Source organism: Carlito syrichta, unplaced genomic scaffold (assembly GCF_000164805.1).
Source record: "Carlito syrichta isolate Samal-C Ts95f unplaced genomic scaffold, Tarsius_syrichta-2.0.1 Scaffold272186, whole genome shotgun sequence".
Lineage (NCBI taxonomy): Eukaryota > Metazoa > Chordata > Mammalia > Primates > Tarsiidae > Carlito > Carlito syrichta.
In genome coordinates this window covers 69109-92154 of record NW_007216282.1, presented here as the reverse complement: position 1 = coordinate 92154, position 23046 = coordinate 69109, and the positions used below count along the sequence as shown (strand labels likewise).

The 23046-nt window shown below is 51.3% G+C and overlaps 1 protein-coding gene across 1 annotated transcript in view; it reads left to right on the top strand.

Annotated features, from left to right (window-relative positions):
* Positions 1–6995: 6995 nt before the first annotated feature.
* The window catches only part of CDH22 (cadherin 22), a gene marked incomplete at both ends in the record, with an annotated part of 60800 nt that continues 44749 nt past the window's right edge, over positions 6996–23046 (top strand). Inside the window, 2 exons of the mRNA XM_021709671.1 lie at positions 6996–7290; positions 20143–20262. Of these exons, the coding sequence (XP_021565346.1) occupies positions 6996–7290; positions 20143–20262 (415 nt within the window). The remainder of the gene's footprint in view (positions 7291–20142; positions 20263–23046) is intronic.

Below are 23046 nucleotides of genomic sequence, written 5' to 3'. Positions count from 1 at the left end.
ATCTGCCCAGTGTGACTGTCTTGTGAGAGGTGATATTGTGTGTGGTGAAGGGACCGACGGGGACTGGACTGCCTGGGCCCAAACGCCAGCTCTGCTGCTTGTGATCTGTCTGATCTTGGGCACATTACGACCATCCCATATCACAGTCCTCTCCTGTCTTGGTGGGAGTCGGTTCCAGGAGCCCCCACAGATACCAAAATCCAATGATGCTGAAATCCCTGGTAGAGGATGCACATCTTCCCGAAGTCTTTAAATCGTCTCTAGATTACTGATAATACCTAATACAGTGTAAATGCCATGTAAATAGTTGTTATGCTGTATTGTTTAGGGAATAATGACAAGGAAAAAGTCTTACATGTTTAGTACAGATTTTTTTTTTCTGAATATTTTCTATCCTTGTTTGACTGCACCATGGATACAGAGGGCCAGCGGTATTTACCCTCTCTGTGCCTCAGTTTCCTTATCTCTTACGGGTAGCTATTACTAGGACCTTGCTCAAAGGGTTGTGGTGAGGAGTCAATGAGTTAGCAGATGTCAAGAGCCTAGATTATCACCAGGCTCCTGGCTCGTGCTCGGTAAGTGTTAGCTTTTATTATTACGAGTCTCGCCTGAGAATTCCACCACCTTGAGTTTACCGTCAACACGAATACTACACACCCCTGCCCCAAACCCCAAAACTCTTCTTGGCAACCTGACATCCTAGTTCCTCACCACTGAGTGGAGGGAGATTGTCATGAACCCATCTCCACCTTAGGAACATGGGCTTAGGCTTTTGAAAACCACCCGTCCCCTTTCCAGCCGAGTCGCACATGTGTGCGAGTGCTCATGTGGGCACACAGGCGCATGCAGACACACACTCACCACGCTCTCTCGCTCTTCAGGGAGAAAGGACTTCGCCACGGTTTCTGTTAATTCACTGCTTCCTGGTACCCCCACCCCAGGGAGCCACTCGGAGCATCCGTCCTTGTCGAATTCTAAAGGTAGCTTAGCAACAGCACCATCGCAGAGTGAACCCCGGGCGCCCAACGGTAACCTATTTTACAACCGCCTCCAACATCACTCACCGCCAGGCTCCCGTCGGCACCCACAGGAACCGCCGGGCTCCGAGGTTGTCGCCAAGGCCCCACGCAAACAGCCCCGGCCCACCTCTCTCCAAATCCGCTCACAGTACCCACCCTCCAAGCAACCTCCCAGCATTTCCATAAAATCTGGGTACTCTGACTAATCCTTTTTTCGAACTATAATTTCCCCCGGGGCTTCTGTCAGCTGGATGTGGATTTTGTAGGATTTTTAATTTTTTTTTTTAAAGATAGAATTATGGGGTCAGCACTTATGACCAACTCCTGTGGGCGGTGAGATCTATTTTAGATATACGGCAGGATTAAAGTGGGGGAGGAGAGCAGATTTAATTAAGTTGCTAATAGTTAAAGAAAATTGATGAACTCTTGGTTTACGAGTAGGACAAACGTGAATAGACCCCTCATTCCAGGGGAGGCTTTTGATTTGATTTGCTTTCCGTTTAAATCCTACACTCGTTTTATTTGCGAAGCCGCACTGTCCGCTTAATTGTCTTTAATAAGGAAAACGTACCTCTGCTCGCATTTAATTTTGATTTAATTAGGAGGAAGTAATTAATGGCCTCATAAATCCCATTTTTCAGCCCCCTGGGATGAGAAACCATCACTCTTGTGTCTTTCATGTTGTTTATGATCAAGGGATGGGCTTGAGGGGGATTTCGCCTCCCGTGTTGGCCACATTCCATCCAGTGGAAAGAACCCTGGATGTGGTGTCAGACAGGCCTTGGAGCCGCCTCTCATTCGATGTGTGACTTTGGCGGGGGTGGGCCTTCTCTGGGCCTCAGTTCGTCCATCTGTACAAAAGGGAGACGGTAATCTTGAATGCACGACATCATTATGAAGCATCAATGAGATTATGGGGCTAGAACTGTGCCTGGACCGTCATCGGCTCTTGGCAACTAACCTCCCCCGACAAGCTCATGTGTACCTGGGATTTTACAGAGTGGCTGGAGCCTCCCGAAATCTGGGAAGACAGTTGCAGAATTCTAATGACTGTTATATATATATATTTTTTTGAGTTGGAGTCTCACTGGGTCGCCCAGACTGGAGTGCAGTGGCCGCTCCCGGCCACCGCAGCCTCGACCTGCTGGGCTCCGGCGATCCTTCCACCTCAGCCTTCCAAGTAGCCAGAATTACAGGCATGTGCTACCACGCCCAGCTGATTTTTTTTTTATTTATTGCAGAGATGAGGTCTCACTGCCCAGGCGGGTCTCGAACCCGCGGGCTCAGGCAATCCACTCACCTCAGCCTCCCAAAGGCGCGGGATTACAGGCTGAGCCACCGAGCCCAGCTCTGTTGTATATTTTATTATTCATTTATGCAATGTGTTGAGTGCTGTGCTGGGTGCTGGGGAGATGGGAACAAACAGCCATGTGCTCGGCCCTCAAGAAGCTTTCAGGTTCACTCTCAAATGTGCAACGCTAGGTGGTACAGGGAGGGAAGTGTGAGTAGAGAGGCATGTGCATGGCGCAACGACAGAGCAGGGCGAGGCGTCTTCAGCCAGATGGGAAGGCATCGAGAGATCTGCCTGGAGGAGGAAGCAAGCTGAGTTTGAAAGAATGTATTGGATGGTGGCCCCTGGACCTCCAATGAGTCAGGATTCGAGTCTGTGGGTTCTTGTGTCAGGAGATGGAGGGTACTAGGTCACCCCTCAACCCCTCCTGAGGCCAGGGTGTGGAAAAGGGAGGGAACTAATCTATACTGAGCACCTACTGTGTGCCAGGAGCATCCATATACTACCTTATGAGTCTTCAGTATCTACGGAGAGGCAATATCAGACCCATTTACAGATGAGAAAACTGAGGCTCAGAGAAGGGTAGCCACTTGCCAGGGCCATGCAACAGGTCAAGGGCAAAGCTGAAGCCGGCACTCGGCAGCTCCTGACTCCAAAGCCCATTGTCTTTCCTGATTTGTGGTTTGAGGTCCTTTGCCAAATGATAAACTGGAGGCTTACAGAGAAGAGGCCACTGATGACTGTGGCCTGCTGAGTGCATGGAAAGACTGGTGTCGAGGTCGCTCCCTCAGCCATGCAGATGGTAACAGCCTGCAGCCCTCTCCTTCCCCTTTTCTCCCTCACCCTCTGCTAGGGCATTGTAGGCAGACTCGCCAGACCGCCAGAGGCTGCAGAGGGACCCACCTGCGTTTAGGAGTCAGACAACCTCGGCCCATCTCAGTTTCTTTACCTGGGAAATGGGGTATGTGCACGTTCTCCACAAAGTCAAGTTAGAATTCTGCAGATGGTCTGCAACATGTCTGACACATAGTGGACACTCAATACATGAAGGCACCATCCTCCAGCCTCCTCTCACAGCTGAGAGTCCTGAGGAATATCTTCCCAGGACAGGCCCAGCCCGGCGTGAATCCATAGCTTCTAGCTCTCAGCTCCCACCCAGGCCAAACGGCCCTGTCTGACTCTGCAGTCCCCAGAGAGCAGCCACTGGGCCCCAGCATGAGCTCCGTGTCATACTTCATGGGAGAGCGTCGATGACATCACCACTGGGTTCCACTCCCTCCTCCCCACTCCTCACTCATAAGTGATCTCTGGCTGGGGTCTGAGTTAAAATGTCAAGGGCTGCAAGGACGTGATGGAGACCCAGGGGACAAAAACCACTTACAGAGTGCTTAGGTCATTAAAAATATGCTTTCATTTAATCCTCACTGCATCTGTGCCAGATAGGGCTGGGTGTGATTTCTCAGGTGAGAAAACAGGTTCAGACAGGTCAAATCAACAAGCCCGTTGTCACAACATTCAAGTGCGGAGGAGCCAGGAGCTTGGCTTCATGCTTAGCTGTGTGACACAGCAAATGACTTCCCCTCTCTGTGCCTCAGTTTTCTCATCTGAGAGATGAGAATAATGTTTTCTAGGGCAATGTCGAAGACTGACAAGATTATGACTGTGAAGCATTCCTCCCAATGGCGTCTGTTCTGCTGAACTGCTCAGACATGTTTGCTGATAACTAAGCAGACAACAGTCCTGATTGAGAAGTGGGTAGAGGCACCCCAAAGAGGAGCAGATTCACCTTCTCCCATCCCATCTCCCCAGGCAAAGATGGAAAACAAGCATAAACAGCAAACAGGAGAGACAGGTCTCCTCTTCCCCAGCACGGCCAATGATTCAGGGCCGACGTCCTGAGATAATTTTATTGGGGGCATTAAACTGAGTTATGAGGTTTTTACAATCCAGCCACTTATGAGAAATCTATTAACAGTAACTGGACAGGAAGAAGCCTTCTCAGTGGAGCCCAGGACGGGCATTAATTGGGGCAATCTATAACAGGACGGGGACCCGGAAAGGTTCCACCAGCCGCCTCCATTTACTCCCCGCAATTTCTGCTGAGAATCAGCAGACTCGCCAAAAAGAGAGAGATGCCCATTAATCGGCTAATGAAATATGAAAATGTTTATGGGCCATTCAATCTTCCAAATGGCACTTCTATAATCCACCTTTCAGACACAAAGTTCCACCGGCAGGATTTATACCCCAGCTCCTCCTGCGTGGCAGGGGATGGGCTTTCGTCCCTCTTTATGAGTACTTCATGGGCACCTGCTCCCCCAAGGGAGTGGACTGGGGTCCACAGCACCTGGGCCGGCAAGGAACTCTAGGGACTGTCTGGTCCACGTCCCGCCTCCATGGAAGCTTAAGAGGAACGAGGACTCGGCAAAGTTAACAGCTTCTTCAGGAAGGATTTTCCCCTGCTCAGGGCTGCCCTGGAGATTTGTGCATTGGAGGATAAGGACTTAGGTGTTTCTGTTTGCAAGAAAACAGACGTCTTGCTGATTCCTCATCCGAGAGGTCTCGAGGCGGTGAAGACAGCCTGGAATCTGGAACCTAACAGTGCCTGGATTAAATCCCAGTTATATATGACTAATATTTAGTAACAATATAATACCACCGATAGCTACCATTTATTGGATACTTATTATGTCTCAGGAAGGGCTGATTTTTAGCTAGTACAAACTGGTGGTTGTACTGGGTGTTAAAATCGTGAAACCCTCCATACCTGCGGCAAATGGCTCCTCTCCTCCCCGCCATCTCTCATCCCCTCAGACCTCTCCATGATCCAGCAGCCAAAGGGCTTCTGCCCATCCCAGCAGGGGTCCTACTGCTGTACTCTCTGTGGGCAGTGCCCCTGCCATGCTGGCTGTCACATATTGTAAATGTCACACGGTGCCAGGCAGCTGTTGAGGGTCTTATGTGGAATCTCATCTCAGGAAACCCTCAACACCTCTAGCAGGGAGGTGCTATTATGAGCCCCACGTCACAGATGAAGCCACTGAGGCCTAGAGAGGTGCAGTGACTTGGGTGAGGACACACAGAAAGGTGACGCCAGAGCCAAGACTGGGCCAGGCCACACCACCTCTCCCCTCCTGTGGGCCCCTCTCTGGAGGCTTTAGGATGGAGTGGGAAGGGCCCGCATGGAATAGGGCAGCTCCCCTGGCAGCCTGCCCTTAAGGAAGCATTTGACGTCTCTGATCTTCAGTAGGAAAAGGGAAAAATAATCTGTAAAATGAGGATAGCAAAACCTACGTGTGTGTGTGTGTGTGTGTGTGTGTGTGTGTGTGTGTGTGTGTGTGTGTGTTTAAGAGTCTTGAACCAGATAAGTATATAAATTGTTAGCACAGTGCCTGGCACTGTGCTCCTTCAAGCTGCCTTCTCTCTTCTCCTTTCTTCTTTCCCTCCCCAACATGTGGCAAGTTTTGTTCTTTCTTTAAGTTGGAGGTCTCACTCTGTTGCCCAGGCTAGAGCCTCAGAGTTTGTATTTCTAACCAACTTCCTGGCAGCTGGTCATGCCCTCACTCTAAACTGCAGGGCTACCGCTCCCCAGACTCTGAGCGCCAACAGGCTGGGTGGCATCTTGCTTGGCACATGGGCTGAGCACAGTGGTTCACGCCTGTAACCCCAGTACTTTAGGAGGCTGAGGCAGGAGGATTGCCTGAGCCCAGGAGCTGGAGTGGCACAATCACAGCTCACTGCAGCCTCAACCTCCTGGCTCAGGTGATCCTTCCGCCTCAGCCTCCCCAGTAGCTGGGACTACAGCGACTACACCCAACTAATTTTTTTATTTTTTGTAGAGATGAGATCTTGCTATGTTGCCAGGGTTGGTCTTGAACTCCAACTCCTGGGCTCAGGCAATCCTCCTGCCTCGGATTACAGGCATGAGCCACTGTGCTCAGCCCATGTGCCAAGTAAGATGCCACCCAGCCTCTTGGGGCTCAGAGTGTGGGGAGAGGTGGCCCTGCAGTTTAGAGTGAGGGCATGACCTGCTGCCAGAAACTCTGAGGCCCTGCCCAGACCTACTGAGTCAGAATCACAAGATCCCTGGGTGATGTGCGTTGCACATTCAGATTTGAGAAGCCTTGGCTGTGACCATCCCTCAAGGCTGAGCAGAATAATGATGGCTTGATGTCCTGAGAGATCTTGGAGGGGTATGTGAAGGGATGGGAAAAGCTTTCTGGAAGAGGTGGCAGCTGAGCTGTGCCTTGAAGGGTGAGTAGACTTTCTGGGGGTAGAGAAATAAGGACAGGGTTTGAGGCAGGAGCCTGAGGGTTCTGCGGGCTAAGGAAGGGCAAATAGGTGTCGAGGCTGTGCTGGACATCTTTGTAAAGGCAGTGGGGCCACAAAGGGTTGCAGGCAGGGGAGGTGTGTTCACATCTGCCTCTGAGGCTGGTAGCTCTGGGTGCAGAGGGGAAGGAAGATTCCAGGCACAGGGCCGGGCAGGCAGAGTCACCCAGGGCTGGAGAAACATTTCCGGAGGCCCCACTTGGGGTGAGCTTGGCTGCCAGGCCTCAGCGTCCCCCAAGACAACGGGGTGTTGGGAAAAGATGTGCGTAGTCACAGACCCCCCATGGGACAGGAGAAGGAGGCCAAGGAGAGCTTCATCTCCAGCCTCCACCCTGCCTTCCTCCCTGCCTTCCCAGATCCACTCGGACTCAGATGAGGGTGATGGGGCCATCAAGTACACCATCTCTGGTGAGGGCGCTGGGACCATCTTCCTGATCGATGAGCTGACAGGTGACATCCATGCCATGGAGCGCCTGGACCGTGAGCAGAAAACCTTCTACACCCTGCGGGCCCAGGCGCGGGATCGCGCCACCGACCGCCTGCTGGAGCCTGAGTCGGAGTTCATCATCAAGGTGCAGGACATCAATGACAGCGAGCCCCGCTTCCTGCATGGCCCCTACATCGGCAGCGTGGCTGAGCTCTCGCCCACAGGTGAGCTGTGGACTCTGGGGCCGGGGTGGGACCAGGCAAATGTGCCCCTAAGGAGGAGCCGCTGGAGGGGGAGGAGCTGATCCTCTGGGGAGGGGCAGGAGAGACCGGAACTGCTGCCCCAGGACACAGTACAGACATGAACCCAGGTGACTCCTGAGGTCAGCATGGTTCCAGAAAAAGCCACACACATGACCTCAGTCGTATCATGGGACACAACCCCACATGGGCATGGACCTGCATGCAGACACAGAGATATACTCGGACACGGTCATACAGCCACACACTATCACACCTGCAGACACAGCCGCAGATACATGAGCTCAGCCCCACATAGAAGCTGATCTCCACCTATACACACCCCGTCATAGACACAGGTCCCCCCGGCAACCTCCGGACATAGTCACACACACGGGCACTGCTGGACACTCTCCAGAGCCCTTCACAAAAGTTTAGCCACACACAGACACATCACAGCCCTGGGCTGCAACTCCCACCTCCAGACACAGTCCCAGCCTCAAGCACAACTGCAACCAGGGACGACCACATTGGGCACAGCTGAAACAGGGCCCAACCACGCACTCAGACACACCCACGCTCCCTGACATGGCTGTGTGAACACCACAAAGGAAGCAGCCCCTCATACAGAGGGAGCTTCTGCACAGACTTGGCCACACACATAGACACAGGCAAAAGCCACAGGCAGACATGACTGTCCTGGGGCCCAGTGCCACCGGAGTGCAGTCACTGACAGGCACAACCGCATGAACGATGTCCAGACAGCTTCGTTCACTGCCCGAATGGAAGCCACACTCCCAGGACCCTGCCGGCTGGGACACAGGCTCACAGACGCAGCTGAGCCTCCAGATCCAGGCTCAGTTACACATACCCAAGGTGCTGCACACACATAGTTGTGCAAGTAGAAAGAGAAACACACACAGAAACATTCACCTCTATAAAGACGCCAGACACAACCCTTCTCAGATGCTCCCATTCACAGGACAGCAGGATGCAGAGACTAAGCTTGCATGCCTCTGCCTTCTCCCACTGTGGGACTACCCACACAGTTGCCTGACCATCGATGCCCTGCTTAGCTCAGGGCTCCTGAGGCTCTGGTAGGAACTGGAACCATGGGATGAGGGCACAAGCCAGTAACCACCACCTCCTTGCCACTGTGCTCCCCAAAGTCAGCTGCAAGCCAGGCTAAACAGGGTGCAGCTGCCCTGGGCCCGAGGCCACACCCCATCATGACTCAGTGTGACCAAGGGCTGGCCCTCCCAGCCCCCAGCATGTTGGAGGCCAGGGGTGCTTGGGCTTGTAGGGAGGGTGCAATCAGCCCCACATCCCAGGTCAGGCTGAATCTGGCAGATTGGTGGGTAATGACCTGGTGACCACCAGGGGAAGAGGAGGAAGGAAGCCAGAAAGAATGGTGGGCATGAATGGTGGAGAGTGAGGAACAGCAGGGCGTGCATGTGGGTGCAGGCTGGTATACACACCAGGTACACATGTGTGCCTGATGCACACATGCATTCCACACGTGTGCAGGTGTGCACACACATGGCTGGCCAAGGGGCATTTTATGACTTTTGCTGCATGTGACATGCTGTGTATCTATTTGAGTATATTCATGCATTCGTTTAACAAATGTTGAGTACCTACTGTGTGCTCAGCACTGGAGACACACAGTGAAAAGGCAAGCAAGACTCCCTACTGTCCTGTCATGATGGCTCATACCTGTAATCCCAGCACTTTGAGAGGCTGAAGTGGGAAGATTGCTTGAGGCCAGGAGTTTCAGACCAGTTTGGGCAACATAATGAGATCCCTGTGCCAAAAAAAATAAAATAAAATTAGGCAGACATGGTAGCACGTGTCTGTAGTACTAGCTGCTTGGGAGGCTGGGAAAGGATGATCCCTTGAGCCCTGGAGTTGGAAGCTGCGGTGAGATATGATTATGGCACTGCATGCCAGCCTGGGCAACAGAGTGAGACCTTGTCTCAAAAAAAAAAGTCTTCCTTGGAGGGTACATTCTGGCTTAGGAAGACAGACAATAAATACATTTTAAAAAAATAGATTAATTGGTCCAGTAAAGCCTCTCTGAGGAAGTGACATTGAAGCAAAAACTTGGAGGAGCTGGGAGTATGGGCTCTGGAAGAAGAGCATCCAGAAAGGGGAAACAGCACATGCAAAGGCCCTGGGGCTGAATTACCCCCGAGGAGAAGACAGCAAGGCAACCAGATCACACAGCCATATAGACCATAGCCAGGGCTTGCCTTTTATGCTGAGCAAGCTGAGAAGTCACTGAAGAGTCTTGTTCAGAAGAATGACATGACCTGTCTTAATTTTAACAAGATCTCATGACCATTTCATGAGGATAGATGGACGGTGGGGAGGGCATGGGCAGAAAAGGGTTACCTGTCAAGGAGGATATTGCAGTGACCTGGGCAGGAAATGACGGTGACTTAGAACACAGCAGTACCATGGAGGTGCTGGACAGAGGTGGGCATCTGGATATATTTTGAAAGTAGAATTGGAAACATTTGCTAATGGATTGGATGTGGGGTGTAAGAGAAAGACTCAAGGGTGACTGTTGGGATTTTAACCTGAGCAATTAAGTAGATGGAATTTCCATTTACAGAGATGAGAGGAGCAGATTAAAGGGGTGAAGGAAAATCAGGGGTTTGGTCTGAGACATGTTCAGTTAGAAAACGTATCAGGCAGCCATGGGGAAATGGTGAACAGGCAGCTGAACGTGCAGTTCAGAGGAGATCTTGGAGCTGGAGAGAGACGTGTGTACACTGTCAGTGGCACTGACCCATGGGACTTCAGAGCCCAGCAAGAACTTGGAGATCAATTTGTCAAATGGAGAAACTGGGGCTCAGAGAGGCAGTGACATGTCCAAGGTCGCACAGCAAGTCAGAGGAAACACAAGCCCCTGGTTTCCCGGGTCCAGCAGCCCCCACCTGACCTAAACTCACAGTCCTGTCTCTCCTCACTCAAAACGGACCTGCATGTTTCTGCACGGAAAAGGCCAGAAAGGTGGAGAGAGCTGATGCAGGAGGAGGAAGCAGGAGCCGCTCCTGAAGGACCTAGGGAAGCAGGTAGCCCAGAGAAGGCCTAAGCTGCCAGGTGACACGAGCAGACTCGCATTTTAGAAATCTCCTGCCGCTGCTCCAAGGAGAATGGCCAAGGACGGGGCTGCCCGGGATGGGGGACGCTGAGGATGTGAGGTGCCAGGGATGAGAGGCTTCCACAAGAGGAGCAGCACCCTCTCCACCATGGTGGCTCCTCCATCATCACCTCACTCTCGCTGCAGCTCTGAGAGGTGGCAGGACTGACATTCGTGCCCCCATTGAACAGATGGGAACACTGAGGCTCAGAGAGGAGATGTCCCTACGGTCACATAGCAAGTCCATGAGGCAGCAAGTTGCTGGGCTTGGTTCCCAGACTGACGAAGCGGCAAAGCTCCTCGTTTCACAGGTGGGGAAATGAGACCAAGAGAAGGGCAAGGGCTCACCCACGGTCACACAGAGAGCCGGCGGCAGAGCCAGCCCCCAGTGCAGGAATGCCAGCCTGGGGAGACCCAGCCCCGCCTCCTCTCCCTCTCCCAGCCCTCTAGGGAGAAGTCGGGAGGCCCGGGGGGAACTCCATCTGGACAAGCCGAAGACGCAAGAGGGGGAGGGGAGCAGCAGAAATTAAATTAGTTTATTTCATTTGAGCAACTTTTTGAAGGGGAAGTGAATCTGACACCCGGGCGCTTGTGGAGACTCCAGGCAGCTTTGAAAATCAGTCACAATTACGGAGCCTCCTGATCCAGGCTGCGAAGGGCGGGGCGGACAAGCGGCACCAGGGTCTGGGCAGCTTCGGAGATCAGAGGGAGCAGGGACGCAGCTTGGGACATGAAAGGCAGCGGCGCTCGCAAATTAAAACAGCTTAAAAGGGAAGGGAAGTGTGCCGGGGGCCTCTGATGAGCCACGCTTCTGAGCAGGGGCACACCGGCCATGCTGAGACTGGTGCGGCCAAGCAGGTACCAAGTTGACAGTCAGGAGGCCTGGCTCCCTGCATGACCTTGGGCAAGCACCACCCGCCCCACAGCCTCCCCCTCACCCCCGTTTCCTTCTGAACATCTGAGGGGGTTCACTCAAGCAACAGATTTTACTGAGTGCTGACTATGTGCCAGGTACTGTTCCAGGTACTGGAGATTCTTAGGAGACAACATAAGATAGGGAGAGAGACAGGAAAGCAATAAATTAATATATAATATTCACATATATAAAACAACATAAAATAAGCAAATACATAACATGCCCAGTGGTGTGAGTGCTATGCAGAATAGGGAATTAGGAGTGATTTAGGGGGAGTTATATTTTGATTGAGGGGTCAGGGAAGGTCTATGTGAGGACATTTGAACAAAGATCTGAAGGAAGGGAACCAAGGAACTGTGGTAAGCTTTCTTGTGCATCCAAATTGCCTAGAGGGCTTTTTAAAGCACAGATTTCTACACTCCACCCCCAGCCCCCAGGATTTCTGGCTCAGTAGGTCTGCAAACATTTCTAACAAATTCCCTAGGTGATGCTGATACTGCTGGTTTGGAAACCACACCTAGAGAATGACTAAGCTAGAGTAAGAATGTTCCAGGCAGAAGGAACAGCAGGTACAAAGGTCCTGAGGCATAGTGCCTGAGAAATAGCAAGGAGGTCAGTGTGGCTGATGAGGAGTGAGTGAAGGGGAGTGTCTGGATACCTCAGAAGCTGGATCACACAGGACTTGCTTGGTAGCCATTGGAAGGTTTTCTATTATACTCTGAGGTGGGGAGCAGAGGAGTGACACCTTCCAACTTACGTTTTTAAAAGAATGACTCATTGGCCACCATGTTGAAAATAGACTGTAGGGGCAAGTCTGGAAGTAGGGAGACCGGTGAGGAAACAACTGCCATGGTGCAGGCAAGAGAGGATGGTGACTTGGACCAGTGGGGATGGACAAAGAGATGGGATTCTGGGTGCATGTTGAAGATGGAGCCAGCACGACTCGTGAGAGGATTAACTGTGGGGAGTGAGAGGCAGAGGAGACACGGATGATGCTGAGATTCTGGGCCTGAGCAACTGGACAGATGGAGCTGCTGAGGCTGAGACGAGGACTGCTCCAGGAAGAGCAAGTTTGCAGAATAAATTAGGAATTCATTCTCAGGCATGCTAAGATTGAGGCATCACCAGGGGAAAGTTGGATCTATGAGTCTGGACGTCAGGAGAGAGATGGAGCTGGAGATACGACTTTGGAAGTCATCAGCAGAGAGAGGAAATTTACAGCTTGAGGCTGAAGAAATCAACAAGGGAGTGAATTTCGATGGAGAAGAGTTGGACAAGATAATCTTTCAGTGTCAGGGGGCTGGACTCCTTCCCTCAGGTGTCACTACCTAACCAGGGGACAGCAAGAGGATATCACAGGTCCCCCATACCCAGTTCAACTCCACCTGCTTATTTATGCCAACCTTGGACAAGACACTGTACCTGGCACTATTGAAGATATTGAAGACAGAAATGAGAAATTCAATTCAATGCACATTTATTAACCACTCCTTTGTTCTGGGCACTGCAGGGGATGTAAAGATAAGTAATTGAATTAAATCCACAAATGTTTATTAGTACCCATTACACACAAGGCCTCTGATGTACTTGCCTCTGTAGAGCTTACAAAGATGAGTCACCCAACTTAGCAAACATTTATTCGCACCTACTTTATATCTAGCCCCACAAAGATGGAGAAATAAGTAGTTGCTTTTAATTCAATAAACACGTACCGGTGCCTGCTGTGTTTGTAGCACTTTGCTGGGTACATAGGGATACACAAATGACCTAGAATTTGTCCCAATCTCAGAGTCATAGCAGATCAGTTTCATCTTCTGTGCCAATTCAGATCAATTGATCGTGGCTGTCTAGCTGTGTTGAGGAATCTAAGGTCTCATTCAGGCTCAGCAAAAAAAAATGCCACAATGGATTAATGATGTCTGCCATGAGCAAGGAAGGAGAATGTGGTGGTGTGTGTGCCATAGAATCGACACTTTGGGGCTGTGGAATTGGAGCTCTACAGATACCCAGCCAAAGTTGTTTTTCCATGCATTCCAACTCCTCTGTGAGCAGCATCTTTAAGAGATGAGAAAGACTATTTGGTAGTACAGCCTGCACTTCTTGGGACATTCACTAAATAATAGCTATCAGCCATCACCGCTCTCAGAGCTATTTCCCTTTATTCTCACAATCCTGGGGAATAAGCAGGGCAGGTTTCAGTGTCCTCATTTTACAGATCCCAAAATAAATGCAAAGAGAGATAGAGTGATTTTTCTGAGGTCCTACAGTAAGGGCTAGAACGAGACCCAGAACTTGCAACCAGAGCCCAATTACTTGACTCGGCATTCGTGGCTTTCTTTGGGGAAACAGACCATTTCTTGCATAAGATTTTTCAGCTTGAGAAATTACTTGCACATCCCTAATCTCATTTCATCCTCCCAGGAACTCTCTTGGGTTAAATGTCAACACTTCCCATTTTATAGCTAAGGAAACTGAGGCTCAAGAGAAGAAGGAAAATAGAACTGGAAGAGCACACTGTTGGATTTCTCAGCCCAGTGTTTGGCGGGCAGAGAGGGAAGGAGGACAACAGGAGGAGTGAGTCCCCCAGGGTCTCATTTGGGAAGGGCAGCAGCAGGCTGGGAGCCTCCAACTGTCCCGTCTGCAGCTGGAGAGAGTGTGGCTCAGCAGCCCTCAGGCCCAAGCCAGGAATCAATCGCTGGCCTCTGCAGAGACAACTTCTAAAGATGTTTTTAATTAAAGTCCAAGAAGATCTATATGTGCAATATCTCCTTGCCTAGCAACAGCACTGGCGCTCACCACCCAGGCTGGGGGAAACGGGACAGGAGGCTTCTGGTGAGAGAGGCAGCGGGGGGGTGCTCTTCCTTCCCTCAGGAGTTGGCCCCATGGCCCAGGACAGAGGAGTCTCTCCACATCCCTCTGTGTCTTTTCTGTCAACAAGTCACTCAACGAACATGAGCATCCTCTCTACACCAGGCCATAGGTCCACATGGCATGGGGGTGCAAAGGTGATAAAACCCTCAGGGTCTGGCACATAGTAGGTGCTCTGCAGATGTTGGGGGGATGAATGGCCCTGAATCATGAGCACGAAATATTCATTTTCTTTCACTGGCAGGAGGATGCTATTGCAGATACTTAAAATGTTGCTGTCCTGAACAAGCAAGGGCACTAGGCTATATAACAGAGGGCCTTGTGCAAATGTTGAGAGGGCAGAAGGGCGTGTGAGTCTCCGTTTGGGATGGCAGGAGAGTCCTCTCGAGAGAGAGACATTAGATCCCCCCACACACACACACGTGCACACACTCAGGGGCTGCCTGGATGCGCAAGTTCATGACCGGGATCCATGAGAAAAGAAAGGGTGAGGGGAGGGTGTTTGGAGAAGGGTATTTGCAAAGCAGGGTGTCCCCTGCCTCACCAGACCAAACCCCGCCTTCCTGCTCCTTGTCCCTCCTCCTGCACCCCTCCTGGCTCTATTTTGCTTCACCTATCTGTCTCTGCTCATTCCTTCTGTCTCAGTTTCCATCGACCTCTGGTTTCCTACGTAACCTGTTTTACCACTTTCGGTCCAGCGGTCTCTGTTCCACTTTCTGTCCCTCTGACCCTCGTTCCTCCATCTCTGGCCCATTTTCTTGCTCCCTCTGTCTGCACCACTTTCTCTGTCACTTGTCTCTGGACCTGCTGCCTCCTGTTCAGCTACTTCCCTGCGTCTCCGGTGTATCATTCATCTGCATTAGGCTGCCCTGGCTGGGCGGCCAGAAGCAAGGTCAAGGCCAGCCTAGCCAGCTCGCATTATAAGTGATGATCGAAGAGGGAGTTGGGAGGAGCACAGGGGAGGGAGGTGTTGAGAAGGGGCTTGTTTCCTGTGTAATCTGAGCGTTCCCAGGGACTCGACAAGTGGTTTTTAATTTTTAATAGAAAGCATTCCGCGCAGTGCTGACAGCAGCAGGGGGTGGGACTCATTTTTTATAAATGTTTGAGAAGCTAAATGTGAGCCCAGGGTTTCCCCAGGCCCAGTGGGGTGGCACAGGGAGGTGGGGAAGAGGCAGGATGAGAATAATTACAAACATCTTAATAATAATGACACTCGGTCACCTCGGCTGAGAACTTGGTTCTTTTCCAAAGTGCTTCATCTCTTCCTCTCTCCTTAAGGGGGTCTCCCACGCCCAGGGGAGCAGGAGTGATGAAGCATTAGCTCCATTTCACAGAGGGGAACTGAGGCCTGGCCAGATCGGATAGTTTTTCCACAGCCACACAAAGTCATGGATGGGGCTAGAATGAGAGTTTCTGTCAGCAATCCCTGAGCTCCACTCCATGCCGGACCAGACCCTCCTGGAACCAGCTGGGGCTTGAAGTCCCAACTACACCCCACAGATAGCAAGGGTTAAGGGAAAGAATTAAGGGTTAAAGGAAAGAATTCTGGCCTGGGAGCCAGGACATGGGCTCCAGTTCTGATTCCATGAAAACTCATGCCAGAGCTACTCAATAAACCAGAGTTTAGGAGTCGGCAAGCCCCCTCCCTCCTCATGCCGGTGCCCAGGGTCTCCTTCTCAGGGCCAAGGACTTGACTCCAGGTGCCTCCTGATGATACAGAGAGAAGGGAAAAGAATGAAGTCCTGCTGGTCACCCACTACACACCTGGCTTCACCAGCCACTAAATCCATCGTCTCTAATCCTCACACATCTAAGAGACTCAGAGTGGCCCAATATTACAGGTGAGGAAACAGGCCAGACAGGGAAAAAAGTCTAACTGGAGACATAGAATGAAGAAGTGCAGGATCAGAGCCCAGGGCTCTATGATGCCAAAGCCCACCCAGTTTCCATGGAGATGTGAGGGGCATCTTCAGCTGGGAAGAGCTCTAATGGCTTGGTGGTATGGGTCATGCTCCTTCTGGGTGTCAGTCTTAATATACAGGTTCAGTTAGTTTGAGAGGGCAGCATGCTGGCTAGACAGAGCTGGGTTGAATTTTTCCCTACTACTTACTAATGATGTGATCCTGGGAAAGTCACCGAGCCCCTCTGTGCCTCAGTTTCCCCATTCGTTCAATCAGGGGTTAGGCCTAGGCCATCAGTTCTTAGACAAGCAGGTGCCTTTGAATCACTCTGGACCCCAAGAGTCCTATTTAATTGGTTAGGGAAAAGGCTCAGCATCAGTTTTATTTAAAGCTCCCAGGAGATTTTAATGTGCCACCAAGTTTCTGTGCTCTGCAAAGACCAGCCTTTTCATATCTAACATTCCACTTGGATCCCTGAGACCCAAGATCCTATTATCTAAGAATCAGTTGGGCAACCCTTCCCGTTCCAGCCTGGACCTAGGCTCTTAACCCAAGGGCTGGGGGCCAGCACCATGGACAGCGAGCCACTCATGCCAGCCAGTCCCCGAGCTGTGCTTGAAGAAGTCTGGCTTGAACCAGCTGCAGGGGCGAGAGAATCTGAACCCAGCTCCTTGCCCTTCCGCTCCTGTCTCTAAGTCCTTCCTCTCCCTCTCCTGCCTTCTACTCCAGTTGCCCCCCAGCCCTCCTACCTAGAAGGAAGGATACATATGGGTTTTGACATCAGATCCACCTGGGTTTGAATCCCCTCCAGGAGAGCTCTTGCCGGGGGAACTCGGCTAGACACTGTCCTTGGTGCTGAACATGGAAACCTATTTGTGTTTCCATGAGTTTGGTAATGCTGTTACCCCTTTTCACAAATGAGGAAACTGAGGTACAAAGAGCCTCGTTACTTAACTTCACTCAGCCTCCATGTCCTCATCTGTAAAATGGAGATCTTAATAGAGCTTATCTCAAGGCTTTATTTCGTAAGCTGCATGAAATAATATACAAAAAGGGCTTATGCCATAGAATCTAGCACAAAGTATTCAATAAATGGAAACTCTCATGATCATTGTTGTTGGATAATGATACATAATCAATAACAAGTTTCAACTCCCATTTGCACCCATCACTATGCATAGCAGTCTCCTCAGCTGCAAAATGGGAACCATGCAGGGGTGGGCTTGGGGTGGCTTGTACCAGCCTACAGGAACCACATATTGATTTTCAGGAGCTTTATGGGCCAGTCGATAACATGTCGGTAGCTTGGGCTATGGGGGGGGAGTATTTACACCATGGGAATCAGCAAACACAGCAAAACAGGACATCCTTCCTCTTCCCCCACCCCCTGGAGCTGATAGTCACACATTTCCCAGCACACTCTCTATACCCCAGAGTTGGTGTGAATTCTGAAGGAGGAAGTGGACACAATCGTGCTTTGTAAAATATAAACTGCTGCGCCTATTGGGGACGACCCTGAAGTTGTCTCACGGCAGCTGCAAGCCCAGCACCCTTTGTCTGCCAATTCTGGGGAGCTGCTGACTTGTGAAGAAGGTGGGAGGGGGTATCTGCCTGAGGAGGCCATTCCCTTGAGGCCCGGGGAACCAGTGGTGAATCAGTGACCCTTTACCATTCCCACGTGTCGGCATTAACTGTAATGGTTGCAATAAAGAATCCTGGATTGGGGAAATGATTCCATCATCCCCTTGGGAGTCCCTGGGATGCAGCCAGGGAGAGAGCACACGCTAAGCCATGGCTCTGGGGAGTCACTCAGCCCGGCATTGTGCCTTGCGCAGGGGTCGGGGGAACTTGCAAGGTGGATTGGCAGGGAGACCCTCTTTCATAACAGTTACAGCAGCCGCTGCTTATTGAGCACCCACCAGGAGCCTGATGCTTCGTGCATCTTCTCTCATCTCAATGGCTCTGGGAGGGAGGCATAACCGTGCCATTGTATACTGGCATGTGAGACAACAAGCACCACCTGCACTTTGATTCTTGGCATGGGTTGGCGCTGTCCGCGGTTCTGAACATGGAAATCGATTTGAAGTCTCAAAATGATCTCAGGGGATTTGTAACACTCTCACTCTCATTGCACAGATAGGGACACTGAGGCACACAGGGGTTCATGACATGTCTGAGGTCAAACTTCTAACAAGTGGCAGTGCCATCACTAACTGTGACTCAGTGCACCAGGCGACTGTCCCCTCACTGCGCCTATGCTGACATTGTTTCCTAGAAGGGCTTTGGCATCACAGAGTCCTGGGTTCAAATCTCACCACTTTCTCACTCTACCCGCAGTGAGGTCGTTTTTCCTGTCCAGCCTGTTTCCTCACCTGTGATATTGGGCCACTCTAAGTCTGAGACGTGTGAGGATTAGAGATGATGGATTTAAGCGGCTGGTAAAGTCTGGTGTGCAGTGCATGTTCAGTCAGAGTTGTGCCTTTCCTTCTCTCCATATCATCAGAAGGCACCTGGAGCCATGTCCTTGGCCCTAAGCAGGAGACCCCCGGGCTCCAGCCTCAAGAGAGAAGGGGCTTTCCCATCACCTTCCCCAGCTTCTGAGCTACTCTGATGTGGTTGACATGGAGCTGGAGCAGCCGAGAGAGGCGCATTGCAGGGACGGGTTAGGAGGCTCCGACTGGGAGGGGGACCTGGAGAGAGAAATGAGAAATGCAAAAGAGTGAAAAATAAATACATGTGTCTGTCTGGAATGATCGAGGGCCCCAGGCTGGAGGCGGGAGAGGCGGGCGGCGGGCTGGGCTTAGCAGAATTGCTGCAGTAGCACTTCCAGAGTCCCCCTCATTAGCCAGGCAGTGAACTGGTCTTGCCTCTCAGCCTGCCGCCCTGCTGGCCCCGAGGGACCAACCCAACCCAGGCAGCCCCCACCCAGCCCCACCAGCACAGCACCCAGCAGAGGGCATCTCCCTGAGGTGGGGGTCTCAGTCTCCTCTGCTTTGGGGCATTTCCTGAGCCCGCAAGACTTTCTCTTAGGCTTTCTACCTCATGCTCTTCTTTCTGGAAAGGTTCAGAAGCACCGAGTGGTCTTGCTGGCCCCTCCTTCTGGCCCTCCCCCATCCTCACCAGCTCCCAGCTGGTCCAGCCTCACGTCTCAAGCCCTGCTTTCGTCAAATTGAACATGATGTCAAATTAGAGCCATCTCTGGGACAGACCGAAAGAAGCTCCCAGTTTAATGAGGCAGCGTCGAAAATCAATAACTTAATTGCTGCTGTTTGATGGACTTTTATCCAATTTATACTCTCCCCAGTAGCCTACGTGCAGAGCATGAGGAGAAGTGTATGTGTCTGGGAGTGGGCTGTCTGGGCACCTAGGGGGAGGGGAAGGAGGGCACCAGGGCCCACAGCCAACTACTTTCCACAGGGAGAACTGGTGCTGCCATTTTCCTGCTCAGGGACCAAGAGACCCAGTGGACTGGTTGTCCCTCTGGGCTGTCTCCTGCTGTCATGGTGGCAGGGAGAGGGGGCAGAACCAGGAGGGGCTGCAATAAGTTAGGATGACCCCTGGTTTGGGACTCAGGTCCAGGTTTCCAGTCCTGACCCTCTCACTGTGATGACTGTTATGGGTAATAACAGTTCAGTTGTTGTTGTCGAGAAATTGGTCTGTGTTGGGAGTTTAGAATTCATTCCCATGCTGCTGACCCCAGCACTAGCATTGCCCTCATTTTGCTGAAGAGGAAACTGAAATTCACAGGGGTTGCCTTTCCTTGCCAGAGTCCTATAGCTGGGAACCACCCAAGGGAGAGTTGAATCCAGATCTGATGCCGTGGTCACGTCTGTGCCACTAGGAAGGCCCTGGATCAGGAAGTGGTTAGACACAGAGTGGGCATGGGGACCTCCAGCAGGTCTCCAGAGCATCTTCTCTCCCAGTTTCCCTGGAGTGGGGAGAGGTGGGGGGATGAGCACAGGAGCCCCAGATGACCCCTGTCTCGCTTGGTCCCCTGGGCCCAGGCACGTCGGTGATGCAGGTGATGGCCTCAGATGCGGATGACCCCACATATGGCAGCAGCGCCCGACTGGTGTACAGCGTGCTGGACGGCGAGCACCACTTCACGGTGGACCCCAAGACCGGTGAGGGGCAAGGCTGAGTCAAGGGGGTGGGGCCGTAGTGGGCGGGGCCTGAGCAGGGCCTTGGCTGGACCAAAGGGGCGGGCCAAGGACCACCCCAGCCATCTTTCTCTGCCTCTTGACCCAACAGAGACCACAGAGGCATCTTCTGAGGAGATGTCCTCCACAGGAGACTCCAGGGTCACAGATTGGGAAGGGTGGCCAGGCAGGAAGAAAGAAGAATTGAGGGACAGAAAAGAAATGGGGTGGGGTTCGTGCAAAACTGGCGGAGAAACGAGAAGGCAGAGAGTCTCCGCCGCAGGCACCCAGAAAGGACCTCAGAAGTCTGAACTAAGCGGTCCCACTTGTCCTTGGAGCTAAATTGGAGCAGGTGTGGCCGCAGCTCTGCAGAGGCCACAAGTGGAGGTTGGGGGAGGAAGAGCGCCTGGCAACGGGCTCCTTCTCAGAAGTTTTGAAAGCTCTGTTCACATGGCAGTTGTTAAGGGTCGGATGGAAAGACAGATGCTTAGAGATCGCCAAAGAAGTGTGGCTACTTTATTGCCTGTTCCCTCACCACCACCACCAAACAATGGTGCGCCTCCCTCCCCACCGTCATCCGCCACTTCATTCACTGTGAGATTAGAACTTGACTCATTTCTGAGGAGCCTTCAGGGAGTGCCAGGAGGACAAAATGAGGAGGCTGAGGTCCAGAAAGGTGAAATGACTCACTCAAGGTCACACAGCTGGAAGTAGCTGCCAATGCCAACCAGTGCACCCACTGCTCCTGGGATAGGAGAGGCCGGGCAGGGGTGAAGGTGGGAGATGAAACATCAGACGCTACAGACCTGTCAAGTGCCATCATGGGGCTTACAGCCCTGTGGGACAGGGGGACAGGCATATGCGTGGGCAGTGAGGGCTCAAGGCTTCTTGGAGCCAGCAGCAGCAATCTCCAATGGGTAAGAAGGTGTCGCCAGACAGAGATTTCAGGAAAAGGTGTTCCAGGCAGAGGGCACAGCTCAGGTGAAAGCTGGGAGGAGGAAACAGCCTGAGGCATAAGGGGATTGTAAGGGACTCAGGTTTGGGCGATCAGGCATACTGAGGGGGTGCACAGAGGCTGGTGGGGGCCTGGCTGTGTCCGGTGCAAGCCAGGTGAAAGAGCTTGGATTGCATTCTAAGGGCAAAGGGTGGGGGCTAATGGACTTGGGTTTTAGGGTTTCGGTTGTGTGTTCTGTTTTGTCTGGGGGTGAAAAGGGAAGATTCCAGTCTATGAGCACAGTTATAATTGCAGTCTCTTACACATAATATCTTCATTATTATTTTTTCCTTCCTGGAAATGTAATACATTTTAGAAAATGTCCAAACGTTCAGGAAATGCTAAAAGGTAAAAAGAAAGGGCTTCCCAGTCCCAATCCCAGTAATTGCAGCCCCAAAGGTAGCCACTTGGCATATATATCCTATGAGATCTTGGTCGTTCACTCGAAAATATTAAGTCATTTTTAATAGATCATACATTTCAAGGTTCAAAATTCGAAAAAGTCCAAACAGGCACTTAGTGGCAATTATTCACCCTTCCAGTCCCCCAGCCACCCAGTCTGTGTCCCCAAGGCAACAAATGTAATTTTCTTGTGAATCTTTCCAGAACTATTCTATACATGTACAAGAAAATAAGGTACATGTATTTGTCTTATTTTTTTCACACGAATGGTAGCTATAAACACACACTATACACATGGCTTGCCTTTCTCGTTTAACAATACATCTTGAAGATTATTCTGTATCAGTGCATAAAGAGCACCTCATTCTTTTATTTAATGGGTGTTATGGATACACTAAAATTTATTTTGCGAGTCCCCTATTGATGGACACTTACGCTGTTTCCAATCTTTTGCTACAACGAACAATGCTACAGTGAATAACTTCATACATACATCATTTTGTGCTTGTGTGAGTGTATCTGCAGGATAATTTTTGGGAAGTGGAAAAGCTGGGTCAAAGAGCACATGCATTTGGAATCTCTACAGATAATACCAAAATGTACCAGATGACACTCCTGTGAGCCACGTCTGAGAGTGCCTGTTTCCCCTCCGCCTCCCAACACTGCAGGTTCCTTGATGACTCCCAAGCAAGGAAGTGACACACTCAGGTTTTTGTTTTAACAAGATCCCTCGGGCTGATGCTGTAGAGCTTGGCTCAGAGCAGGAATTGGAGTCAGGGAGGCCTCAGAGCCTGGGATACCCAGCATAGAGTCCCAAAGGACAAAAGCCAAAAGCCCGTGCCCTTTCTCAACACCCACTCAGACTCCTTAACCTGCCCGCCTTGTTAGGAGACCAGAGATGATGATGGGTTGGTAGTGAGGGTGAGCTGAGGTGCTGAGAGAATGGGGGGAACAGTGAGAGCCTGCAAAGGACAAGCCTTGGGGACCTAGAAGAATCTACAGGACTGGGTTGAGAGAGGGATCGAAGTTTCTCTCAACTTAGTTGTGCTTATACATCTAGGCAAGGTGTGCCACCAACAGAAAAGAAAGACGATGAAATAATAAAATGAGGAGCAGAGCAATTAGTGAATGTGCCCAGGATCTGGTGCATAACTCAGTCATCCCACTCTTGCCATATGGTTTTAAGATTAGAGAAAAGGGGGAAGAAACATCTAGAGTGGCTGGCAGGCCCTCTGAAGTATGAGTGTGGACTCCAAGAATGGTTGAGGCTCTTTAAGCATCAATTTCGCCATGTTCACAAGAGGAATAATTATACCTAGCTCACATGATTGTTATAAGGATTCAACGGGAGAATTCATTCATTCATTCAACAA